Raw genomic sequence first — 15,482 nt, 5'->3', positions numbered from 1 at the left:
GGCCAGGGCTACATAAAGAAACCCTGTATCAAAAAAAAAAAATGAAAAGAAAGAAAAAATAATCCAAATAACAATACTTTCAGTTAAGCTTACAAAGCTGTAAAGCCATTCCTTGTGTCAGGTGTAAGACCCAGCAATTTCTACAAGAGAACAATGGGGTAAATGGCTACTGTGCCTTAAAGAGCTAGAGCCAGTTTGTACACACGGAAGCTACCTGCATCGTCATACAATTCTGTGTGTAACAAAGAGTTATACTCAATATGTTTATATCCATAATCATGCTCAATTGCTGTCTAAAAATGTTTTGAATTATTTCATAAACTAATCTCAGCAGGAAAGAAAGCTCTTTTTCTTCGGCAATTTCTGTAAAATCTCAGCACAAATTATATCTATTAGCAATTCAGAAATTGCCATTTGTGCTAAAAATGGCATAGAATTCCTACTGTGTAATTACTAAATGTTTCTGAAATACTACGTTTTAGATGAAAAGACTAATTCCCGAGACTTGCTAAAGAAGAAAATCATGCCCACAGTAACCAAGCACTGTGCAGAGCCATCAACAGGTATTCTCAGGATGCAGCCAATGGCTGTGGGAATTTATACTCCTCAAAGTTGAGCTACACTACTGGCTTTAACTATGACCAATACTTTACAATATCCTCAGTGACCAGTGACCGTTAGGACAATGTACCATCTTAGACACTTTGCATTTAGTACTTTATACTTACGGAGAAAACAGTGATTTTGTTCAAAAAAAATGAGAATATCTGACTCAAAATGGTTTACATTTTATTGTTAGGATAAAAAATTACTCTGTTGATTATGGAGTCATTAATCTCATGTTTTAATAAAGAAGCACATTAGATATCAAGTCTATTAGTGAATGGTTGGGGACTGGGGTAGAAAAGACCATTACAGTCTAAAAGAAACTTAGCATAGTTAGTTGAATAAACGTATAAGACAGAGCATTTCTTACAAAACAGAGTAAGAACCAACAGCTAAACTTTGCCAACACTTTTGTTACAGAAATGTAAGATACATGATTGATTTTATTGATCTCCAAAGAATCAATTAGAAAGAAAACAAATTCCTGTAGAATAAAAAAGACTCATACTCCATCAGTTGCCTTTATGCTCATAAAGAAACATGAACCTATTAAAAAAAGGAACTGATTTACCTCACTCAGGATAGTGTTTTCTATTTCCATCCATTTGCATGCAAAATTCAAGAAGTCCTTGTTTTTTACTGCTGAGTAGTACTCTAATATGTATATATTCCATACTTTCTTCATCCATTCTTCCATTGAAGGGTACCTAGGTTGTTTCCAGGTTCTGGCTATTACAAACAATGCTGCTATGAACATAGTTGAGCATATACTTTTGTTGTATGATAAGGCCTCTCTTGGGTATATTCCCAAGAGTGGTATTGCTGGGTCCAGGGGTAAGTTGATCCCGAATTTCCTGAGAAACCGCCACACTGCTTTCCAAAGTGGTTGCACAAGTTTGCATTCCCACCAGCAATGGATGAGTGTACCCCTTTCTCCGCAACCTCTCCAACAAAGGCTTGGTGTTTTTTATTTTAGCCATTCTGACAGGTGTAAGATGGTATCTTAAAGTTGTCTTGATTTGCATTTCCCTGATCGCTAAGGAAGTTGAGCATGACCTTAAGTGTCTTTTGGCCATTTGAACTTCATCTGTTGAGAATTCTCTGTTCAGCTCAGTGCCCCATTTTATAGTTGGGTTGATTAGCCTTTTACGGTCTAGTTTCTTGAGTTCTTTATATATTTTGAAGATCAGACCTTTGTCAGTTGCGGGGTTAGTGAAGATCTTCTCCCAGTCAGTGGGTTGCCTTTTTGTCTTAGTGACAGTGTTCTTTGCTTTACAGAAGCTTCTCAGTCTCAGGAGGTCCCATTTAAGAAGACCCAAAATAAAGAACATGGGATGTACTCACTCATATTTGGTTTCTAGCCATAAATAAAGGACATTGAGCCTATATTTAGTGATCGTAGAGAAGCTAAATAAGAAGGAAAACCCAAAGAAAAACATATAGGCATCCTCCTGAATATTAACCTTCATCAGGCGATGAAAGGAGACAGAGACCCACATTGGAGCACCGGACAGAAATCTCAAGGTCCGAATGAGGAGTAGAAGGAGACAGCACGAGCAAGGACCTCAGGACCGCGAGGGGTGCACCCACACACTGAGAAAATGGGGATGTTCTATCGGGAACTCACCAAGGCCAGCTGGCCTGGGTCTGAAAAGGCCTGGGATAAAACCGGACTCACTGAACATAGCAGACAATGAGGACTACTGAGAACTCAAGAACAATGGCAATGGGTTTTTGATCCTACTGCACATACTGGCTTTGTGGGAGCCTAGGCAGTTTGGATGCTCAACTTACTAGACCTGGATGGAGGTGGGTGGTCCTTGGACTTCCCACAGGGCAGGGAACCCTGATTGCTCTTTGGGCTGACGAGGGAGGGGGACTTGATTGGGGAGGGGGAGGGAAATGGGAGGCGGTGGCGGGGAAGAGACAGAAATCTTAAATAAATAAATAAATAAATAAATAAATAAATAGAAAGATGAAAAAAACTGATATAAAGCAGAAGTCAATCCACTATTCCAAATTCATGACAAAACTAGTTTTATAATGTAATCAAAAGAATTAATAACAAAAAGGATTAAGATATTTAAACTTCAGATTTTAAATTTAACAATATATTCAACTACCAATAACTAATGAGTTAACAATGTAACGAGGCCTGAGAATAACAGCTTGAATATAGAAAGGGCATCTATAAATAAATACATAGAAATACTTTGTTTATATGAACAAATTGTATACTTCCTTTATAAATTCCTTGGCAGACTTCAACACTACATTCTACTTTTCATTCCAAACAAATTTCAAGTGTCCCCAAAATTATGTGCTTCCGGATCATTTACGTTTTTTTAGTATTTCTATTCTTTTGTATTCCTATAACATAAATGTTTATCAAGAACTGAAAGCAAGAACCAAACTGTGCGTTTTTTTAAAGTAGACAGAGCTAGAAAAATGCAAAAAAATAAAGTCTTAATTTGAAATGGAAAGGTGTGAAATGGGAAGATGCTGGCGTGGACAGACTGACATCAGCCAGCAGTCTCTCCATGTATCGGCAGAAAGCAAAGAAAGGTAGCAAGCTCAGACATACAATTGACATTGAAGATTTAATCATCTTACCCCAGGTATAAAGGTGAATACATTGTATTTCTGATTTTTTATAGAATTCCTAGGATGTTTTTCTTCACACTTCTCTGGACATCCAAGCCATACTGTTCGAGCTTTCAGTTCTTTCTTCCTTTGACAAACATTTATCAGCCAATCACAGCAACTGCATGAAACAAAAAATATAGCTACACGATGTATGCCTTTTTAAAAAGTCCAATTTAATTCTACAAGTTTAGAGTCAAAACTGATTGTATTCCTTGGCGATTATCTAATGCTAATGTCATTACTGTATGCCCTTTAATACCCTATTACAAAGTCACAGTTTTTGAATGTCGACTCTGGTTCAAGAAGACCTACACTGACAACCCAATACAGAATACAGTAGCCACCAATGGGCATTTTAATTTTAATTCATTTAAATGACAACTCAGATTGTTTTTTAGAGCAGAACATCTTTTTTAATATTGGGAGCCTAGCCAGTTTGGATGTTCTCCTTCCTAAACCAGGATGGAGAGGGGAGGACTTTGGACATTCCACAGGGCAGGGAACCCTGACTGTTCTTCAGACTGGAAAGGGAGGGGGAGAAGGGAGGGGAGGGGGGAAGAGTGGGAGGCTGGGAGGAGGCGGAATTTTTTTTCTCTATAAAAAAATATATTTATTATGTATACAATATTCTGTCTGTGTGTATGCCTGCAGGCCAGAAGAGGGTACCAGACCGCATTACAGATGGCTGTGAGCCACTATGTGGCTGCTGGGAATTGAACTCAAGACCTTTGGAAGAGCATGCAATGCTCTTAACCTCTGAGCCATCTCTCCAGCCCCGACAACTCAGATCTTCAGCTATACTTCAAGAGTTCAACAGCCACCGCGGTTAGCAGCTTCCATGGAACATTAGAGATCAGATGCTCCCACTACTACAGTGAGTCCTACAGGACACCACTTGTCATAAACAAACCAACTAGGGTCAGGTACCTCAAGCAAATACAGCTACTTATGAACACATTTCTTTTCAGCATTCAAAATGCAGCAGTAATTCCTCAAAATTGCACTGTTAAAAAGCTTTGTTCTTCAACAAATAATCTGATATGTAAATATACAGAGACAGAGATAAGTTAAAACAGTAAATACATAAGACTAAGCATTTGAAAACTACATTACAAATTTAGGAAACGTGTTACTGCTAATTATATCATTGCACACAGACAGAATTATAGAGTTGTTAGAGAACAACTATCAGGTCCCATACTACTACACAGAACTGAATAAATCTACTCATGATGGGGTGGAAGTGTCCTGACAAATCCCACTCGGTCATATAGACAGACCACAAAGACCGTCAAAGAGAAAAGGTAGGTGACTTTGGTGCTCAGAGGAAAGGGCATATGACCATACATACATACATATATATATATATATATCCTCTAATAGCTGAGTATGATGAGTTACACTTGTAATCCTAGTCCTTTGGAGGAAGACTGACACCAAAGTATAAACCAAACAGTGCAACACAGTGCGTTCTAGGCCAGCTTGTGCTATACTGTGAAACTCTAAATCCTAAATACCTAGTCCCACCAAAAAAACTATGTGTGAACCTTACTGACTGGTAGAACTAAGGGAAAAAATTAAATTGTGGGGAAAATTTTTAGGGCAAAGTAATGTAAGTAAAACATCAGAAAACACTGAAAAATAAGAGGGACAAGAAAAGAGAAATCTTGAGGGTAATGATGGCACACACCTTTAATCCTAGCACTGGGGAAGGGGGCTAGAGGCAGGCAGATCTCCGAGTTTGAGACCAGCCTAGTCTACAGAGTTAGTTCCAGGAAGCCAGATATACACAGAGAAACCCTACTTCAAAAAACCAGAGGGGAGGGTCCTCTAGAAGAGGTAACTGAATATTTCCTTAATAATATTTCTATGTATCCTAAATAAGTATAAAGAGAACACTTTCAGATTTGACAGCATAGGCATTGTATAAAAAGTAAATCCAATAATATACAAATTATACTTTTCCTTAAAATGTTTTATGATCAGCTTTTCATAAATGCCTCTACAATCAAAGCAATCTTCTAGCATTAAGTAAAATATATTTACATATCAAGAATCTTTTAGAATTTTATTCATAATGAAATTCTCAAAATAGACCAGTTCTTTCCTATTATTTCCCACAGCTTAGACCATTCTATCTAATTGCAAGCATCTTTGGTTACCATGACCAAAACAACATAGTATTCATGTCATCTTGCAAGATGAGCATTTTCCCATGCTTCTGCACCCCAAATGTTTTACAGATTAACTCAAAGCCATTTAGAACCAGGAATAAGCCCAGCATCTGATATCCCCCTTCTCCTCCCTTCATATGGAAATGCCATTCCCGGCTCCAGTTTTCTAGGGACAAAGTGATTTTTGATAATGAGTGAAATGTAAATCTCGTGAGAAAGATCATCAGCCCAGATCAAAGAAAGAGATAGATCAATACATCAATGTCCCACACTGCATCTACAGGAAGCAGCATTCACTCTCACGACACAAAGCCAAATTGAAAAAAATAGCAATAATAAACATTTCAGCAAGAAATATCTAAGTCTTCAGGTTAGAAATTCTGCCAAATAACAAATCTGAAAAAAATAAAAGTTTGCAGTCATAAAGTACTGAGGAGGTGATACTAAAAGTAATTTTAAAATGAGCCTTAACCACTCACAGGATGAATAATAATGTATTAAAACACTACAACTCACTAACCTTAGTTCTAATCTAACTGTACTGAAATAGTCACTAAAATTTTCTTCCTGCAATTAATATTATCCATCTGCTATGAGAACCACCATAAACAGCCACAATAATTCTGAATGCAAGAATGCTTGGCATTTAGAAAACAAAGCAACAAACATTCAAAACTGAAAATATATAAGGAATAACGAATTAGGTCCTTGCTGATTGCTAAATATATAAGGACTCTCTAAGTACAGTGTTTAATTTCTACCATTTCTCTATAGAGGAGACCCCAACCAAACCACAGGATTGTAAGGATCTCAGGTTACAAGTTCCACAAGACAATGGGACATGCATTAACACCATATCCACTATCAACCTACTCTAGATGGTTCTATTAGCTTTTCCCATGGGATCACAACTTATTCATATAAAGTATTCATTTATAAACACACCTTTAGATTTTATTGAGCTGTTTCACTATTCTTAAACCTGGGTCCTTTTGGTATTGACATAAACATTTTAAAATATATTCTTAATATTTTCCATGAAGAAAGAACCATATTACAAATAAAAACTAAAACACAGCTATATATTCCATTTAAAAACAAAAGTCATAAAAGATTAAAAAAAATCAAAACATTGGTTTACTAGTGTATTTACCACTATGTTAAAGCAGAGTGCTCAGGCCTCTGTCTTCTTCAGAACTAGAGAGAACCAGTACTCAGACCTCCAGTTTCTGTGGGACCAAAAAGTGCCCTGAAACCAGGACTTCAGTCCAGTGGTCTCAAAAGGTCAATGCATTGCCCAAGCTTCAGGTTCGGTATGCCCAGGGTCCCCTGAGAGTCTAGAACATTGATTTCAGTGATCTCTGACATCACTATGGGAATGAGTTTCTCATCTCTGAGGTTCCAGTGGTCACTGCAGGAACCAGAATCTGTACACTGCTGTGGTCCCAGAGGTTTCTTTGGACCTGTGGTTCTAACTATCATCCCCAGAGAATAGACAGAATCACTGGGCATAAAGTTTTTTATTCTGTCTCCATCAAGGGCACAGAATCCAAATGGTGACCCAGGTTTTCATTCAATCTGATCACCTTGGTGTTAAATATTTAGTCCCATCCTTGGTCCTGTTAGCATATAGCCAAGAGAGGACCACGTTAGCAATCTATACCATAATCAATACCAAGTTTTATCAGTCTCCCTAGATTAGCGTTGTGCAGAAGAGAATATCTCAAAGGGTTTGAAGGAAGTCAAACCAAACCCACTCCAAAGGACTCATAAAACATGACAAAATCAACACAAAACCACCACCCAGCCCATCACCAACTGACCAACTCCTGTAGAAGGAAATCCAAAATTGGAGAGCTGAAATGTCTGAGAAAGAATTTAGTCTTATTGTTCAAAGAATTATCTTATCAAACATGCATGAATTAAGAAAATCTGTCCAAGACCTTTACAAGACAATCTCCAAAGTAAACACAACAATTATTAGATTGAAACTGAAGTTCAAAAGAGAGGAAAAATAAGACTGAAACACTGAAAAACAGAAATAACTGAAATAAAGGAGACAGATGGCCAATGAAATAAAAACCACAACAGATACTATAAGTAACAGACAAGACCAAGAAGACCAACAAATTTCGGAAAGGGAGGACAAAGAAATACAGATATACATACATACATACATGCATATATACCATGTATGTATGTAAGGGGGGAAACAAAAACAAGGAACAAGAATGCTACGTCTAAGTAGTACGTGGTGCATTCAAGAGGCTAAACCTGAGAATTTATGAAACTGAAGAAAAATTGAATGGAATAGAATTACCGAATTTACAGAAACTAAGCTTCCAGCACACGAGGTAATTGAACACCAAACAGACATAACCAGTGAAGAAATTCTCCATGACATTTAGTCAGGATGTCAGAAATACAAAGTTAAGAAAAATCTTAATATCAAGATGAGAAAGAGAACGACTCACATAACAAAGGCAGAAATACTAGAATTATCAGACTTCTGACAAGTAAGCACAAAAGTCAGAAGAGCTTAGACTGAAATATTCCATGCTCTAAAGTAAATGACTGAAACAAGAACACAGGGAGCCTGCAAAGCTGCCTTTCAACACTGACAGAGAGATAAGGGGATTTGGGGAGAAACACAGTTGAGGCAATTCATGACAACCAAGCCAGAACTCCAGAAAGTTCTTAGGGCAACAATCTAAATGGGGAAGATGAAAGACCATGGAACTATATATAAATAAACTTAGCAACCATGTCCACAGCAACTTCGTAAGACCACAAAACTAATGCAAGAAATTGAAAAGAAATGCCAATAGTCCAAGAACACCGAAGACCACTTTTAAAAATTATAGAAAACAGCGAAACCCTTCTCTATAATAACCTTAAATGCAAATGGCCTCAACTTATCATTTAAATGATACAATCTAATAGACTATATTAAAACACAAGAGTGGCCACATCAGGCTATGACTTGGTAGGCAATTTTCACTATCCTTCCTGTCTTCTATTTCTACATCACCCCTAGTACTGTAGCAGCCTGCTTGCAGGTGCCTCTCGTTCTACCCTGGGGACAACACTGAACACTGGTGCAACCCAGCTTTGCCTCTTCCTATCGACCAGCAGCTCTTCGCAGTGAGCTGCCAAGTCCACAGCGGTCACCTGTCAGATATCTTGCCTATCACATATTTTCATAATATTAGCAAAATTACAGTTATGAAGTAGCAATGAAGTAATTTTATTGTTGGGAGCTACCACCACATGAGGAGCTGTATTAAAGGGTCACAGCATTAGGAAGGTTGAGAAGCAGTGCTGTAGACCTTCTCAGTCCATCTTCATTCCCTGTGTAAGGCACTGATTGCTGAAAACACTGTCTACCTGGGAACCCCAGTGGCCACACCAGACTGGGAATCAGGTAGGTGCTACCAACTCTCCCTCCTGCCCACTACCTCATCTCTCTACTCTCACTCTCTGCCTGTAGCAGCCTGCTTGTAGGTGCCCTTCCTTCAACTTCATGCAGGGTCCTCCAGCACATTCATCTCTGTCTCCCCAAACATATTCTATCTTACTGCAACCTACTCGGAGGAGCCTCTCATTCCCAAACACCACCAAATCCCTAGATGCAGCACCTATTGATGTGGGCAGCTTCCCCAGGAGACCGCACCTCCTGGTGTGGCTTTCTCAAGGCCCCTCTCAGCCTTTTCTCCTAGTCCATCCGTACTCCTCTCTGCCTCCACCAACCTACAGAAACATTCTACCAGAGAACTCATAGCTTTCCTAAAACCCAGAGAAGGCAACAAGACCCAAAGAATGGAACACCTGCCCAACAAAGATACCAGACATCCAACACCTAGAATCACAATCATCCTAACGCCAGCTGTCTAGAAATCCACGCAGAAACACAAACATCAAGAGCCAAGACAACATGCCTCCACCAGAAACCAGTAACCCACTACAGTAGGCCTGAAAATGCATTATAACTGAAGCACAAGGACTTCAAAAAACAATTATTAATATACTCATGGACATTAAATAGGATATGAATGAATCCCTTAATGAAGTCTTGAAAATACAGTTGAATAAAATAATAAAAACAATTCAAGGCATGAAGGCAGAATTAAAGAAATAGAATGACTAAAGAAAATCCAAACTAAAATGCAATTGGAAATGAAAAGTTTAGGAAGTCAAACAAAAACCTCAGCGGTAAACCTCACCAAGAGTACAAGACATGGAAGAGAGAATTTCAGTCACTGAAGACAAGGTAGAAGAAATGGATGGTGCAGTCAAAGAAAATGTTAAACCTAAAAAAAAAAAGGCATTAAACATCCAGGAAAGCTGGGACACTATGAAAAAAAAAATCTATAAATAATAGAAATAAAAAAAGAAATGCAGGTCAAAGGCATAGAAAAGATTTTCATTAAATCATAGAAGAAAATTTCCCCAACCCAAATAAAACCTCCTACCTCTTAAGGTACAAGAAGCATACAAAATACGAAATAGATTGAACCAAAAAAGAAATTCCCCCTGGCACATAGTAATCAAAACAATAAACATACAGAATAGTGAAAGAATATTAAAAGTTGCAAGGAAAAAAAGACTAAGTAACAAGGGAAGACCCTTTTGAATAATGAAGTATTCAGAAGATTCCGAAAGCCAGAAGGGCTTAGATTGATGTGGGAGTGTCATATATCAATCTGTTGATTTCATTGGTTAAGCAATAAAGAAACTGCTAGGCCCATTTGATAGGCCCACCTTTAGGTGGGTGGAGTAAACAGAACGGAAGGCTGGGAGAAAGAAGCTGAGTCAGAGAGTCGCCATGGTTCTCCCACTCCAGACAGACACAGGTTAAGATCATTCCTGGTAAGCCAGCTCGTGGGCTACAGCAGATTATTAGAAATGGTCTAATTCAGGTGCGAGAGCTAGCCTAGAAGAGGCTAGATAAAAATGGGCCAAGCGGTGTTTAAAAGAATACAGTTTCCGTGTAATTATTTCGAGTAAAGCTAGCCGTGGGGGCGGCCGGGTGCCGGGGACGCAGCCCCGCCACACCTATTTCAACATTAGATGGATGTTCTACAAACTCTGAAAGACCACAAATGCCAGCCCAGACTACTATACCCAGCAAAACTATCAATCACAATAGATGGAGTAAGAAAAATATTCCAAGATAAAATCAAATTCAAACAGCATCTATCTAGCAATCCAGTTCTACAGAGCATGCCAGAAGGAAAACTTCAGTCTGAAGAGGTTAACTATAACCAAAATAATACAAAAATAATCTCAGACTAGTAAACCAAGGGAGTTGTGGGGGACACCATAACAAAATAGTAAGAATTAATAAATATTTGTCATTGATAACTCTCAATATCAAGAGTCTCAACCTCCACAAAAAAAGGACAAACTAACAGACTGGTTTAGAAAACAAGATCCATCCTTCTGCTGAATCCAGAAAGCATACCTTACCATCAAGAACAGACATCATCTCAAGGTAAAAGGACAGAAAAAGATATTGCATGCAACTAGACTGAAGAAGCTAAGCAGGTACAGCTATTTTAATGTCTGACAAAATAGACTTCAAACCAAAACTCATAAAAAGAGATAGGGAAAGACACTACACTACTCATCAAAGAAAAAAGTCCACCAGAGGATATTGCAATTAAAAACATCTATGCACCAAACACAGGGCAACCAAGTTCATAGAAGAAACTCTATTACATCTAAAATCACACATTGACCTTCACACAGTGATAGTGGGTGACTTCGATACCTCGCTCTTGCCACTCAGACAAAATTTAAACAGAGAAATGCTAGAGCTAAATGACATCATAAATTAAATGAACCAAGCAAATATTTATAGAACATTTCACCCAAACGCAGAAGAAAAAACTACTCTTAGCAGTTCATGCTACTTTATCCAAAGTTGACCACATACTTGAACACAAAGCAGATCTCAACAAAGGATTAAAAAAAAAGATCAAAATGACCCCTCACATCCTATCTGACTACCATAGACTAAAGCTGGCTAAACCTAAAAGAAACAACAGAAGCCATAAAAACTCATGGAAACTGAACAACTCACTTTTTGAATGACCATCAGAAAAACTAACATCATTCACTGTAAGAGAAAACAAAACAAAACAATTAAAAGAGAACCAAAAATTAACAAAACAAGAATCAAACACCCTGAGAGGAACAAAGCATCACTTATACAATATTGCACGGAGAATATCAGTCAACCTAGACATAATGATACAGAGGAGGCTGAGAACATAGCTAAGTTGGTTGAGGACTTGCACAAAGCCTGGAATTAGATGCTGTGGTCTTTTGAATGTTATTGGTTCCCAAAATCTTATAGGGAGTGGCACTATTGGGAGGTGTGGATTTGCTGGAGTAAGTGTGGCCTTGTTGGAGAAAATGTGTCACTATAGGGGATAGGGGTAGGCTTTAAGATCTCCTTTGCTCAAGTATCACTCAATGTGACACTTAGTTCACTTTCTGTTGCCTGTGAGGTGAAGATGTAGAACTCTCAGCTACTTCTCCAGCACCATGTCTGCCTGCATACCGTCATGTTCCACCATGATAATAATGGACTAAAGCTCTGAGCCACCCAATTAAATGCTTTCCTTTACAAGAGTTCTCATAGTCATGGTACCTCTTCACAGCAACAGAAACCCTAAGACAGATGCCTACCACCGTTAAATCTAGGTGTGGTAGTACAGGCCTGCAATGGCAGCATTTAGGATATGGAAGGAGAAAGATCAGAAATGGAAGCCTATCCTTGGCTACACAGTGAGTGGGAAGCCAGCCTAAGAAACAAAAGACCCTGCCCCAAAAAATAACAACAACAGAGGAAATCAGAGAGCTGAGCAGTGTCTCATGCCTGTAAGTTCAGAACTCAGGAGGCTGAGCACAAAGGACTGCCTCAAGCCGAAGGCAAGTCTGGGCCTCAGAGTGATTTCCAGCCAGCCAGCCAGAAGCCTCAAAATAACACACATTGGACAAACCAAGACTTTAAGCATTCTACATAATAACTCACCTGCTTTCTTCAAAATGCCTAGAGACAGAAGATAAACATTAAATAACTGGCCCAGATAAAATCAAGAGTAGAAAGGCATACCACCTAGATGCTACACAAGGATCCCAAGGATTAAGGGAAATGGACCATAAAGAATACTGCTCAAAAATAGACGGCATTGAATATGGGCTTAAAAATATACAAAGTATTGTAATAATGGTAAATTTCATTAATTTGGTTACCGGAGTGTGACTGCATAAGAAAATACTTTTTTCTTAAGAATAAGAATATTAAGGGGAATGGGGGAGAAAAGGGAGAAGGGGAGGATGGGGAGAACTTGGGGGAATGGGATGCTTGGGATGGAGGAAGGGTGGATATGGGAGCAGGGAAGTAGATATCTTATTAAGGGAGCCATTTTAGGGTTGGCAAGAGACTTGACTCTAGAGGGGTTCCCAGGTGTCCAAGGAGATGTGCCCAGCTTGTTCCTTGCGCAGCTGAAGAGAGGGCGCCTGAACTGGCCCTATCCTACAGCCACACTGATGAATATCTTGCATATCACCATAGAATTATGTTTTCCCTTTCAGACCCACTTGCTCTGATGTGGACAATGTTGTCAAAACACTCCATGATGGTGCATTTTCTTTGGCTTTCATACCAACATAGATTGACACCACTTACAAACACTCTAGCCACTAAATGTCTATCCATACTCTTCATGTACACACTAATCAGGTAGTAACAGAAGACGAACCTGGTACAGAGGAATTTCCATCCACCACACACAAACCACTCTAGTCCTCTTTTTCTCCGTGTTATCCTAGCTCGGGGTAAAGTGTGGTAATCACTTTCATCATTCTCAAAGCCTTCTTCAGACATCATCAGTGGCATTTCATCCAAATGGGCAGATTCATCCTCCAGCTGGTACCTAAAGGGAAAACAGAGAGCTAAGCAGTTTTGTTACTGTATGTTTCTAGAATAGTATCAGGCTAAATTTTATAAATCCCCTGTGGTGGTTTGAATGTGAATGGCCTCCAAAGGCTCTTGTTTGAATGTTTTGTCCCTTTTTGGTTGAACTGTTTGGGAAAGGTTAGGGGGTGTGGCCTTGTTGAATGAGATGTGTCACTGGGAGTGTGCTCTGAGGTTTCAAAAGACCATTCCAGGCCCAATCAATCTCTCTCCTGCCCTCCTTCTATCCCTCCCTCCCTCCAACCTGCAGATCAGACATAAGCTCTCAGCTACTGCTCCAGCACCACACCTGCCTGACTGCTGTGCTCCTTGCCATGATGACCACAGACAATTGGACTCACCCTCTGAAACCATAATCAAGCTTTTATAAGCTGCCTTGGTCATGCTGTCTCTCCCTTCATGGAAAAAGAAAAATAACTAAGACATCATCTTCTGTTTTTCTCAAAACTAAGTTACCTTCACCTGAGGCAAACCATTGTGAAAAGCAAACAAACTACTACATAATGATATAAATTCCCTTTGCAAAAGAACAACAACAAAAAAAAAACTTGATACAAGATAAGTTAGGGAATAGTAAATATAATTCAATATATAGATATAGGCAAGTACTCTCTGAACTGTTTCCAATAACAAAGGAAACAGCCTCAAGAATAGTGAGAAGATGAAACCTTAAAAGTTTCTGCTCAGCAAAGAAAAACAATAGAAGTGAACACAGCCTACAGGATAAGCTCACTTTCCAGCTCCATTACAGACAGGGTTGTCTAGACTATACAAAGAAATCACACACACACACACACACACAGAAAGAGAGAGAGAGAGCTGACAGATGACAAATAAGCTTACAAAATGAACACATCATCCTCAAAAACAGACACATAATGCCCTGTATATATTTAAATGTTAGCCACTCAAAATTACTTCACAATCCCATCTCCCTGCAGTCAGGATGACATAAGAAAAGGTACAACAAACGCTGTGAAGGATGTGGGACAGTGCAGGTAACTGTACTCACGGCTGGAGGAGTGAAAACTCATTCAGCTATTACAGAAATCACTGTGCATATATGGTGTAGGAGGTCTTTCTGTTTGTGTATTGCTTTCATTGGTTAATGAATAAAGAAACTCCCTTGACCTAGTTGATAGGGTAGAACTTAGGTAGGCGGGGAAAATTAAACAGAATGCTGGGAGGAAGAAAGCAGAGTCAGAGAGCCGCCATAAAGCTGCCAGAGTCAGGCATGCTGTATCTTTCCCAGTAAGCCACTGACACATGGAGATACACAGATTAATAGAAATGGGTTAAATTAAGATGTAAGAATTAGCCAATAAGAAACTAGAGCTAATGGGCCAAGCAGTGTTTTAATGAATACAGTTTCTGTGTGATTATTTCAGGTGTAAGCTAGCCAGAGGCCAGGACAAACAAGCCACCACTCCTTGTAACACATGTATACTACAGTAGAATTTATTTCAGCTGCAAAAGAAAAAGAAAACTGGCAAGAAAAATGCATGGAATGGAAAGTATTATAGCACGAGACAGCTCAGATAAAAACTGCATGTTCTCCATGTAAGCGGATGCAGTATGGAGGCTATACTGCTAGAAGGTGGACCCCAAGAGGAGGAAAAGGTGTTGAGGAGGGGAAGAGAGTAACAGGAGACATCAAAGTAGAAGGGAATGAATGGAGGACAGAGGAGTAGGAAGAATCTTCCAAACTGTTTGAAAACACTAATTTTAAAATGTTACAGAGTATTAGGTGGGACCCACAAGGGGAAGTAAACTGTTACTAAAGGAACAAAGAGTCCAGGATAATGTGGGGTGCTCAGTGCTCTGACCCTCTGCAGCCACTGCATTCTTGCCAGTCATCCAGTTTCACAGCTTCTTCAACAGATGTGCCTTTACATTTTTTCTGGAAACTTTAGTTCATGCCAGCTAGAATGCTATTCCAACAAAAAAAAACATTCTCAGATAAAGGAAAGCCAAGACAACATTTTGTCTGCAGCTCCACCCTATAAGAACGCTAAGCAAAGTTCCAAGATAAAAATAGCATCCAAAGGAAAATGAGAACTATAAAATCA

The 15,482-nt window shown here is 39.0% G+C and overlaps 1 protein-coding gene across 11 annotated transcripts in view; it reads right to left on the bottom strand.

Moving 5' to 3' along the window:
* Atp9b (ATPase phospholipid transporting 9B (putative)) overlaps positions 1-15,482 on the bottom strand; it is a 204,468-nt gene that overhangs the window by 173,668 nt on the left and 15,318 nt on the right. For all 11 annotated transcript variants that reach the window (XM_075968168.1, XM_075968164.1, XM_075968159.1 and 8 more), the window contains exons 2-3: positions 13,199-13,372; positions 3,220-3,370 (exon numbers count right to left, since the gene is read on the bottom strand). In XM_075968168.1, the coding sequence (XP_075824283.1) occupies positions 3,220-3,370; positions 13,199-13,372 (325 nt within the window). The remainder of the gene's footprint in view (positions 1-3,219; positions 3,371-13,198; positions 13,373-15,482) is intronic.

Source organism: Microtus pennsylvanicus, chromosome 4, assembly GCF_037038515.1.
Source record: "Microtus pennsylvanicus isolate mMicPen1 chromosome 4, mMicPen1.hap1, whole genome shotgun sequence".
NCBI lineage: Eukaryota > Metazoa > Chordata > Mammalia > Rodentia > Cricetidae > Microtus > Microtus pennsylvanicus.
The sequence above is the reverse complement of the archived record's forward strand: the minus strand, read 5'-3'. Positions and strand labels throughout refer to the sequence as shown.